We start from the raw sequence: 10,950 nt of genomic DNA on the forward strand, positions 1-10,950 counted from the left end.
TGCACAAAAAGAAATCACGACAAATGGGCAAAAAACGATTTCTGCAGCGATGTGTGAAAATCATACTCTCTTATTGTTGGCCAATCTTGGCCAATCTAACAGCCATTATCCTGTTCTAAAGCATGCGTCCGGTACGTGACCCGATAAAAAGGTGACCTAATTGGTGTGATGCTACGGATGTTTTGTTCACTTTTCTCATTTCCCTCTTTCTCGCGAATGTGAAGTGTTGTCTTTATCAGCGTTGACCCAGATGAAAGTCTGCGGCACAGACGGACACGGTGTATTCAGTGGCTTCTTCGTGGAAGTAGGTTGCGACTGTCTCTCGGAGAACAGGTTTAAGCAGACAGATAGCACTAGGGAGACAGCTATATTTATGATAGCACACACCGTCCATAACTGACCTGCTCCTGTGCCCATTCTGCCAGATATTCTGAACGCAAACCACTGCAGATGGCTCTCTCAGATGCATGCTGTGGTGGACAGTAACAAAGTACATTTATTTTGAGTACCGCACTTAAAGGACGACTTTATTAGGTTATTTTCAACCTATCTTCATAGGTCCTCATTAATGCTCATGATAAAATGGTACCATTTTCTTCTACTCGGTCTGTGTCTCATAGGAGGGCTATACATGGACAATTCAGAAACCTGCTTACCAGTGACATCATTGTTAGGCAGATTTTCTTTCTTTTTTTAGCAGATCTACAAGCTCACGACACGTCGCATCTTTGAACATTTCTAGAAAATCTTACATTTTGGGGGGGAGAATGTCTACATTTTAATGACTTGTAGTTGAGTGATATTTGACCAGAAGTATCTATACTTTGACTCAAGTACTCTCACACACACATACACACACACACACACACACACACACACACACACACACACACACACACACACACACACACACACACACACACACACACACACACACACACACACACACACACACACACACACACACACACACACGCGCCATTAAAACAACCCAATAGCAGGAACATAGGCCTGTCCCAGACTAAGGATTTGTATAGTCGATTTTTTTTCTTAATAATTCGACTAAGAGATTGGCAGTCGACTCAGACACCCCTCGACTAATTAGTTGACTATTCGACTACTAGCGGTCAGGCCTACAGGAACATGAAACAATATCTCAAGGACCACCACGACGAGTTCATGACGAACCTTTTCGCCCCGTGACTGTCTTCTGCTGTCTGCGCTCCTGACAGTTTACAGTAGCTGGCTTCAATCTTCTCTGTTCTATTGATGTCATAACGATACTGTGATCGTGTGTATCAATATCAGTGTATCTTGTGATGTAATGACCCTGGGTCTGTCTATCTATCTATCTATCTATCTATCTATCTATCTATCTATCTATCTATCTATCTATCTATCTATCTATCTATCTATCTATCTATCTATCTATCTATCTAACCTAGTATAAGCTGTGATGCTAAAGAGCTAAAGAGGTTGAAGTTGCTGCTGCTGCCCCGGTTGCAGAAAAGGAGTGTAAACTAAGCAGGGTTCATCATGTGTAGGTTGTTGTGGCTGGGCGTTGGTCGCGTGATTGTCTTGTGGACGTGGGGTACACTACAGTATTGGTTCTCAAAGTGGGGTCCGGGGACCCCCAGGGGTGTACAAATGGAACCAAATGGACCCTAACGGGTCCATTTGGTTCCATTTGTACACTCTCTGAGTTAAATTAACATTGATTTTACAATTGGGGTCCCAGAGATAGAAATGCCATTAAATGGGGGCCCGTAGCCTAATGCATGTCAAATTGGGGGTCCTTGAAATTAAAATGGTTGAGAATCACTGCTAGAAACGTAAAAATCTTCTCTTATGGCGTATCTTCTCAAATGGGGGTTTATAAGTGTCAATTTGGTGGTCCTTGACATGAAAATGTTTGAGAACCACTGCACTACAGCACGTGAACTATGTGTGACCAACATATGCTCTCTCTCTCTCTCTCTCTCTCTGTGGAATAACAGTAGGGAGGCAGAGCAGTTGGCAGACCTGTCACCTGATGACAGCTTGTTTTGACACACAGATAAGACAAGATAGGTGGCAGAGAGGTAAAGTTGGGAAAGGAGGAAGAGACAGCGATGAAGAGAAAGTGACTTTATGCTTTGTCGTATGACCGTATTGCTCGACGATAATAACTCATGGATTAAAGTTTCAGTCGCCAACACAAACATTTTCAGACGTGATAATTAGTTTTTGCTTTAATCCCTAATAACTGCTTTTCAACTGAAAAAAAAAAAAAAAAAATACAAATAAAATATAAAACTGTATGCAGTAGGCTGAAGAGAGAAAGTGCCAAAGCACGTGCAAAGACAGAAAGGAGGAAAATAAATCATGGTGCCATGGCAATAAGGCGATAGAAGTGATGAAAAGAGGGCGATGTATCACTGGGTAAAGCTCCTCTGCCCCGAGAGCCAGCCGAGGTATACAGTATACTGTACGCCTTAAGCAACCAGCCTCTCTGATTGGTGCAGAGGGATGCAGCCCCCCCCTCCCCCTCCCCCCATCCCCCCCTGTGTGATGTTAGAGCAGGAGAGGAGGAGAGCAGAGACATCAAGCGCACAGAGCAGACGTCTCTGAAAACACTGCTACCGAAACAGCCTCTCAGAGAAGCTCTTTCTCCCAAAGCCGCAGTCAGTGTCTGCAGAGCACCGGATTACAGTAACATTAACAGCACAGCGTTGTGCTAATAGGCCTGCAAGGCATTTTACCTTCTAATTAGGTTCTTTTTTATCACTTTTTATCATCTCTTTTTATTCTTTATTTTGTAATATTCCATTGGAAGCAAACCGATACCTATAGTTTGCGTTTGCATTCATCTCGTTGAGAGAGAGGGACAGCGACCGCGCAACAGCGATGGGCAGGCAGCAGCACAACAACGCTGCAGCTCCGGCTCCAGGGATGCGCATGCAGCGCTCCCAGAGCAAGATGAGCCTCTCGGCCTCGTTCGAGGCACTGGCGGTCTACTTCCCATGCATGAACTCCTTCGATGAAGACGATGGAGGTAAGATGTGGTATTTTGTCACACAACAGCAGCTGCTTTGGATGGCGGAGCAAAGTAGAGGAGGGGAGATCTACAGTCGTTCTATTCCGGACATTTGCAAAGTCCGGACCGGGTGCCAAAGGTGGCTTGAGGGCAGATTTTATATGCATGGCCCACGGCTTCCTTCCTAATATGTATTATTTATGGCCTGCCAGTATAGGCATGTGAAATGTATACAATGGAGTGTTTATGAATATAACCTGGGAAAAGAAAAGCATTTTTTTATTCTATAATTATTTTTTCTAGAGACCTTTTCACAACTGGTTACATTAAGCTACACTACCATTTGAATAAGAAATAGCAATGAAGTGCGTATACGTGAAAACCTGAGGTTACACTTCCAACTTAAGACAATGTTGCACTGTAGTTATTTAAATACATTGTTGTAATGCGATGCATTTGTTGTGGTTCAAAGCTATATTATGACAGGAGATCCAGTCAAGGTATTTTCATATTTCCAAATAATGGCCCCCTTTGAAAATAGTTTGGAGGGACACTCCTGTTCCATACAGTAACACTCCTGTTCCATACAGTAATACCCCGGATGTTGGTGAAGAAGGAGGAATTTGGCAATGAGACTGAATTCAGGGTTTTGATTGATTGATTGAATACTTGAAACACGATTGTTTACAGTACAGATGGTACAGTCAAAGGTCATGCTAAAAGGATAACACAAGCCCTAGGGGGCTTGTTTCCATTGTGGTCCATTGTACTCAATTCATCAGTGATACAATACAATACAATACATGTCTTGTTGCATTTAATACATAGGACCACAATGGAAACGAGCCCTCAGGGCTTTTTGGGTTATCCTTTAACATTATTGTATAACTGTAGCTCTGTACCTTTTGCAAAATATTAAAGTATGCAATCAATCACTCAATCAAACAATACAATACAATACAATACAATACATATAGGTAGAGAACTTAGTAGCATCAAATGTATATTTACAGAGAAAGGAGGGGTGGGGTATTTGTATTTCAGGTCCTGAAAGGTCAGGTTGTTGCTGTTGTTGTAGTGAAAGACCGTCACAGTATTGACTGTGGTTGTCCTGGCGACCGCTGCTGATGCTGTTGCTGCACAGTAAAATCCTCAGTGTTCATTTATCCATTTGTAACTCTGAGAGAGTATTTATACCCTCTCAGAGTTAAGTTAACACTCAGGATTTTACTGTGTGGTGTTAAGCATCATTGAATACCTGCCACACAGATGTGTGCTGGTCTAATGACCTCATTACCTAGCTTGACCCCTTGAGGATTTTGTTAAATCGAAATGTACTGTATTAATGAACCATTGTTTAGCTACTGTAGATGACATTGAAAATTTGACTTGCACAGTAAAATCCTCATTGTTAATTTAACTATTTTGTAACTCTTAAATTGGTTAAATTAACACCTATGATCACACCACTTTGTGTGGTTCTCAAAGTGGGGCCCATGGTTGATTGATTTATTGATTAATTGAATACTTTATTAATAAGTTTGATAACAGTACATGTCAAATACATGGTCAAATCTGAATTTGTCTTACAAAAATTAGATTTTGTCTGGCTAGAGCTAGACCAAAACAATAGCTCACCCATCATTATGACGCCATGTGGGGCTCAACTGAACACGTAACGTTGTCATAAAACCGCTGTGTCTACCTGGGTTCATAGGTACAGTTACATGAACCAAGCATTTTTGACCCCACTTTCAGCCATCCAATCAGGATCATGCTCTCCCCTCATCCGCACATTGCCCCCCCCCACCCCCATCTGCCAGTGTGGATGGGGGGGGGGGAGACTCCAAAGCGAGGCAATTATACACGCCGCTTAAAAGGAAATGGAGCGTCACAATTATTCAGGAAGGTCATCAACAGACGGTTCAGTCATGCATGCATACAGTAGTTATCGTTGCGCTGATGGTCATGTTTTGAGTCAGGGTTTGCAGACAATATGGACCATGGGTGTGAGTCATGTTGTAATGTGGACCATGCATTTACAGTATAGGATGTGAGTCATGTTACAATAGGGCCCACGCATTGATAGGACTGGAAATATGTTACTATTATTATTACACAGCTTGGTTGAACGCTTGATTCTGATTGGTCAATCACTGAATTCAACCTGTGGCCTGTTATTTTTCAATAACAACCACCGCTATCAATAACAGACCGATGGAGACAGCGCACCTGAATCAATCAATCAATTAATTAATCAGTCTGCAGCGCTTAGTTGTTTTGCCGTATTCAACGAGGTAGCCATGTAAACAAACAGCACAATGTTATTTTACAGCCTAAACAGTACACTAATGAATTGTGAAACATCTGAGGCGAGAAATGGGCAATGCAGTAACATAATATTGATCAATATTGATTTATCACCCTGTGTTTTATGATGATTATTTTAAATGTCACCTGGTGTTTGTATTCTGCCACACAGAGTAGAATGTGGCTGCAGTCTCTTGGTGAGGTTGAGCAGTGCAGTATGTCCACTGATAGTGTTTTGGATTTACGGCTGTTTGCCACAGCTCTGCAGGTCACTACAGACGTCACTGTTGGCCTCTTCCATTGTGAGCAGTGAAAAACCAAGCTGAGATTACTAGGACGCAGCCTTTCTCTCTCTCTCTCTCTCTCTCTCTCTCTCTCTCTCTCTCTCTCTCTCTCTCTCTCTCTCTCTCTCTGAGATATAGTATGTCACAGGTGCATCTCTCTCTCTCTCTCTCTCACTCTTTCTCTTTGAGATAATGTTACAGTTGCATTTCACTTTCCTCTCTTCAGTTCAAGGACGTACTTGACTGTCTCAGAAAGCCAGAGCGTTGAAACTGTGAAAATGGAGGTTGGACTGAGGTGATGCAATATGAATGAGAGTTTTTACATTCCATTCTGGGATGGAAAGTGGTAAACCAAAGATCAAGTCAAGTCATTGAATTCCTCTGCAGTGATTATTACTCCAATCTGAGAGAAATTAAAACGACTAAAATTATCAATTGCACTCCAGCCGTGTCATTCACTTGCCTGCCTATTACTGGTCAAAGCCAGTGGTGGACAGTAACAAAGTACATTTACTTGAGTATTGTATTTGTAAAAAAAATAAAAAATAAAATAATGCTTATCTGTACTTGAGTATTTGTACTTTTGGATACATATCACTTGTAGGTTAGTGATATTTGACCAGGAGTATCTATACTTTGACTCAGGTACTGGGCTTGAGTACTTTGTCCACCACTGTTCAAAGTACTAGTTAATTGCTGTGGTTAACGCTGCATACAGCGTCACTTATGCAATATTCTGCAGGAGAGATGAATGTTATCTGAGGTATAAACACAGCACCATGCTCTAATTCTGCTACAGGCCTTTTATACAAACATGTAGTAAAAACCTGTAGTAAACCCGGCTGTAATGCTTACATGTTCATGTAACCTAAACATCCAGTTTGTTTTATATATGACTTCAGTGGTCACTTCACTTTATAACGTACTTCTCACGACAAGTATGTAAGTTATCAAGAGCACTGTTGATACAGACCTGCTTAAGTTGATTCAAGGTAGCAAGCAATTACTAACCTCTAGTTTAATGGGACATGCAAAACATTGTTTATGGACTCGTGTGTAGTACAGTATGTGCAGTATGTTTTTGGGCACATGCGTGCCGAGTCATGTTAGTGCGTGTGTGTGTGTGTGCGTGTGTGTGTGTGTGTGTGTGTGTGTGTGTGTGTGTGTGTGTGTGTGTGTGTGTGTGTGTGTGTGTGTGTGTGTGTGTGTGTGAGTGTGGGTGTGTGCGTGAGTGTGAGTGTGTGTATGTGCGCACGCATGAGTTTGCGTGCGTGTGTGCATGCACATACGTGTGTTTCACTCTGTATGTACAGTATGACTTTTTGGTGCAGACAAACTGCTCTAGAGTTAATTTAACAGAGTTACAAATGTAACTGTGTAATTTCTGCATTGGAAAGCAGCACTGGAAAGCTGGCCTGGAAGTGTGGATTATCTGGATCGTCCTATGTGTGCGTGTGTGTGTGTGTGTGTGTGTGTGTGTGTGTGTGTGTGTGTGTGTGTGTGTGTGTGTGTGTGTGTGTGTGTGTGTGTGTGTGTGTGTGTGTGTGTGTGTGTGTGTGTGTGTGTGTGTGTGTGTGTGTGTGTGTGTGTGTGTGTGTGTGCGTGCGTGCGTGCGTGCGTGCGTGCGTGCGTGCGTGCGTGCGTGCGTGCGCGCGTGCGTGCGTGCGTGTGTGTGTGCGCGTGTGTGTGTGTGTGTGTGTGTGTGTGTGCGTGTGCCACGTGGCTGCACACAGAGGCTGTCAGATATAGGCTGGGTGCAGATGAGCAGCAGCAGGGCTAATGAATGGCGTCAGCTGTCACCTTGGATCAGTGGATGGTCATAGGTAGCAGCTAGGACTCCATATCCCAGAGGCCCCTGCAGGCAGCCAGGCTGCAGCACATAACACAGGAGGAGGATTGCTCTGGCTTTTTGTGTGTGTGTGTGTTTGCTTATGCATAGGGCGGGTTACTGTAATCTAATGACACTGTGATTGTGTGTATTTTGTATCTCCATAGTGCAGGTTACTGTATGTATACAGGTGTATACTGTGGTATACTATCCTTCGTCGTCGATGGTGTTTTTGAGATGATGTTCTTCTTTTGACTTGTGTCGCTATACCCTTGCTGTATCTTACAGTACTTCTCTGTGTCTGTACTTTAACTGCTATGCTGCCTCTGGCAACTGAATTCCCCCCGTGGGATCACTAATGGTCTACCTGGCTATCTCTCCATGCATACTGTCGGAAATAGGTTTGACACACTTAAATGACCAAACACACAAACGAAACACACACAGCAAAGGAAGGGGGGAGAAATGATTCAATTAGCACCTGCTGGATGGGGTGACTTAACTTAACGTGGCGTGATCGTTCGAATACAATAGAAGGACAAACTCGACTACACAAAAAAACGTATACTATTAGAGCTACACTGTAGCTCTGTGTTGGCTTTGTGTTCTTCTGTCAGACAATAGAAACACGTCAACAATAAATCCCCCGGTGGAGGTCAAGTCAGGACAACCTTGATGAATACACATAAAAATACAATTAGAGTTGTTGGTGTTTTTTCTTTCTGTCAGACAAAAGAAACACGTCACCGATAAATCTCCCGGTGAAGGTCAATCGGTGGCGTGTGAGCCGGTCAGACAGTGATTTGTGGTTATGCTGCAGCGTTGACAATCTCCGCTTCCCTCTCGTCTCTCTCTCTCTCTCTCTCTCCTTCTCTCCTGGTCCTCCTCCCTGTAGAAGCGGGCGGTAAGAAGCTACGCAGTACCATCCAGAGGAGCACGGAGACGGGTCTGGCGGTGGAGATGAGGAGCAGGATGACCCGGCAGGCCAGCCGGGAGTCCACCGACGGCAGCATGAACAGCTACAGCTCGGAGGGAAAGTAAGGACACATCATGGAGCTTTACCTTAACTTCCTCAACTTTATTTTTTCATTTCAAGGACCCCCAGTTTGATCTGCTTTAGGCCACAGACCCCCATTTGCGAGGATTCTTTTTTTTTTTTTATCTCTGGGATCCTAGTCTGCACTGTGAAATCCTCAGTCGTATTTTAACTAAGAGAGTGTGCAAATGGATTATGCAATTGTGCATTTAGTTCCGTACAGACCTGTGACGGTCCATTTGGACCCCCGGGTAGTCCCTGGACCTGACGTTGAGGCCCAGTGCCTTAACCAGTTCAATCCTCGTGTCCCTATTCTTTTTTTTAAATACAGTTTTATAGGCGATTTATGTTTATGAATAACATGGTCAAACCCCTGCAACGATATTATTAACCACTTTTAACCTGGCATCCTTATTTTGGGCATGTCATTATAGGTGAAACTAAACACCATATGACTTTTTTTGGACTATATTATTCTTTTTCTAAATGTTTCAATGTGTTCAGAAATAGCTGAAATAGCACATCATCTCATAATGTGTTATCGTGATCTGCTATTTTCACTATTCAGTACAGTATTCAGTAGGCTTTGGTCTTCTCCTTTACCTAACCCCAGAATAGTAGGAATTGTTTTTGTAAGCATCATGTTTGTCGTCATGGTAACCGGTTGTTGTTGTTTGTTTTTCCACCAGTCTCATCTTCCCTGGAGTGAGGCTCTCCTCGGACGCCCAGTTCAGCGACTTCCTGGACGGTCTCGGACCCGCCCAGCTGGTCGGACGTCAAACGTTGGCTACTCCGCCTATGGGTGAGAAAAAAAAGACTGCTACTATTAAACAACAACATCCTGGTGTCCCTATTTTGGACATCATGTAATTCATTATAGGTGATAATATTCAAAAAAACGAAATATCCCATATGTTGTGAGCTTGTGGATCAGATATGAAAATGAAAATAGCCTTGATCCAGTGCTGATGGTGTCCTGTGTGTCTTCATGGTGTTGTTCAGGTGACATCCAGATCGGCATGGTGGACAAGAAAGGAGCACTAGAGGTGGAGGTCATTAGAGCCCGTGGCCTTGTGGGAAAACCAGGTTCCAAGGCACTGCCAGGTGAGTCTGAACACCCGACCCGGCTGCCATTTTAAATGTACTTTGTTGAGCCGGATATGTCATGAATAATGTATCTGTGAAATGAATATTCATTTGCCAAATAGAATATAATGTCTCTAACTGAGCTTTTTAAAGATCAATAAAAAGTGTCCTTCTCCTCTCCTCACAGCACCATATGTAAAGGTCTACCTTTTGGAAAATGGAGCCTGCATAGCCAAAAAGAAAACAAAAGTAGCAAGGAAAACCTTGGATCCTCTTTACCAGCAGCAACTGCCGTTTGAGGATAGTCCAGGAGGGAAGGTTTTACAGGTAAACAACGGGGCAACATGGTCAACTTTGTTTAGCTGTTAGTGGTTAACATAATGAAGTATTCACTGATCTTTGCCTTGACTTTAGATCATTGGTGGTTCTCAAATGTTTTAATTTCAAGGACTCCCCATAAGTTACAGACCACCTGTAAGGGTCCCTTTCAAACCCCCCTCAAGGGACCACTGCTTTTGATACTTATTTCCTCATATTATTAACATGCTCACTGGTTTATTACCATAGCAAGATTTTAGAAAATGTGTGAAAATAGGACTCGATTTGGATTGTGGATTTTCAAAAGAATGGTTTGAACATAAATTAAAAAATGTGTTTATGGCTAATATGGCAAAAAAATTAACGTATTTTCAACTTTTTCCACACACAGATCATTGTATGGGGAGATTACGGACGCATGGACCATAAATCGTTTATGGGAGCAGTTCAGATACTCTTGGACGATCTGGACCTGTCCAACATGGTGATTGGCTGGTTCAAGCTCTTTCCTCCTTCCTCGTTGGTGGACCCCACCCTGGCCCCCCTGACAAGAAGAGCTTCCCAATCCTCACTGGACAGTTTCTCTCGATCATAGCAGCGTGTGGGACTGGTAGCATTGTTGTAGCAGCCAGTGTTGCTGATATACAGGTCACGGCGCCCCCGGTTACACTGCATGCTTGATGTTGTGTCTTCTGAGCCTGTTTCTAGGGGTGCTGAAAAGTGATCCTGTGTTTTTTGAGCAAAAAAAAACGTTGCACACGTTTGCGCGTTGCGGCGCGTGATGCGCCTGGCAGGCCTGGGGAAAAATGCCAGGTGTCGTTATTGTTGTTGTTGGAGGAAGCTGGAACGAATGAACTCCTTAGCACGAGGAATCTGTCAGTTCCAGGTGTTTCATCCAATTTCGAAGCCATGGGGGTCATGTACTGGGAACTGCTTCATGAGTTCTACAGAAGCCCTTTTTTCTTTTTTTCTTTCTTTTTTTTGAATGAAAAATAAATGTTCCTTTATATTTATTTATTTTTGGGGGGTTTTATTTAATTTGAACGTTTTTCTTTGATGTCAGTGTACTTAT

At 43.1% G+C, this 10,950-nt stretch overlaps 1 protein-coding gene across 3 annotated transcripts in view; it reads left to right on the forward strand.

The window, feature by feature from the left end:
- rims2a (regulating synaptic membrane exocytosis 2a) overlaps positions 1–10,473 on the forward strand; it is a gene marked incomplete at its 3' end in the record, with an annotated part of 136,647 nt that extends 126,174 nt beyond the window's left edge. For all 3 annotated transcript variants that reach the window (XM_080426402.1, XM_080426403.1, XM_080426404.1), the window contains 5 exons: positions 8,334–8,475; positions 9,164–9,276; positions 9,477–9,578; positions 9,748–9,887; positions 10,270–10,473. In XM_080426402.1, the coding sequence (XP_080282528.1) occupies positions 8,334–8,475; positions 9,164–9,276; positions 9,477–9,578; positions 9,748–9,887; positions 10,270–10,473 (701 nt within the window). The remainder of the gene's footprint in view (positions 1–8,333; positions 8,476–9,163; positions 9,277–9,476; positions 9,579–9,747; positions 9,888–10,269) is intronic.
- Positions 10,474–10,950: the final 477 nt, after the last annotated feature.

This window comes from Gymnoscopelus braueri (assembly GCF_963280865.1).
Source record: "Gymnoscopelus braueri genome assembly, chromosome: 4".
Taxonomy (NCBI): Eukaryota; Metazoa; Chordata; class Actinopteri; order Myctophiformes; family Myctophidae; genus Gymnoscopelus; species Gymnoscopelus braueri.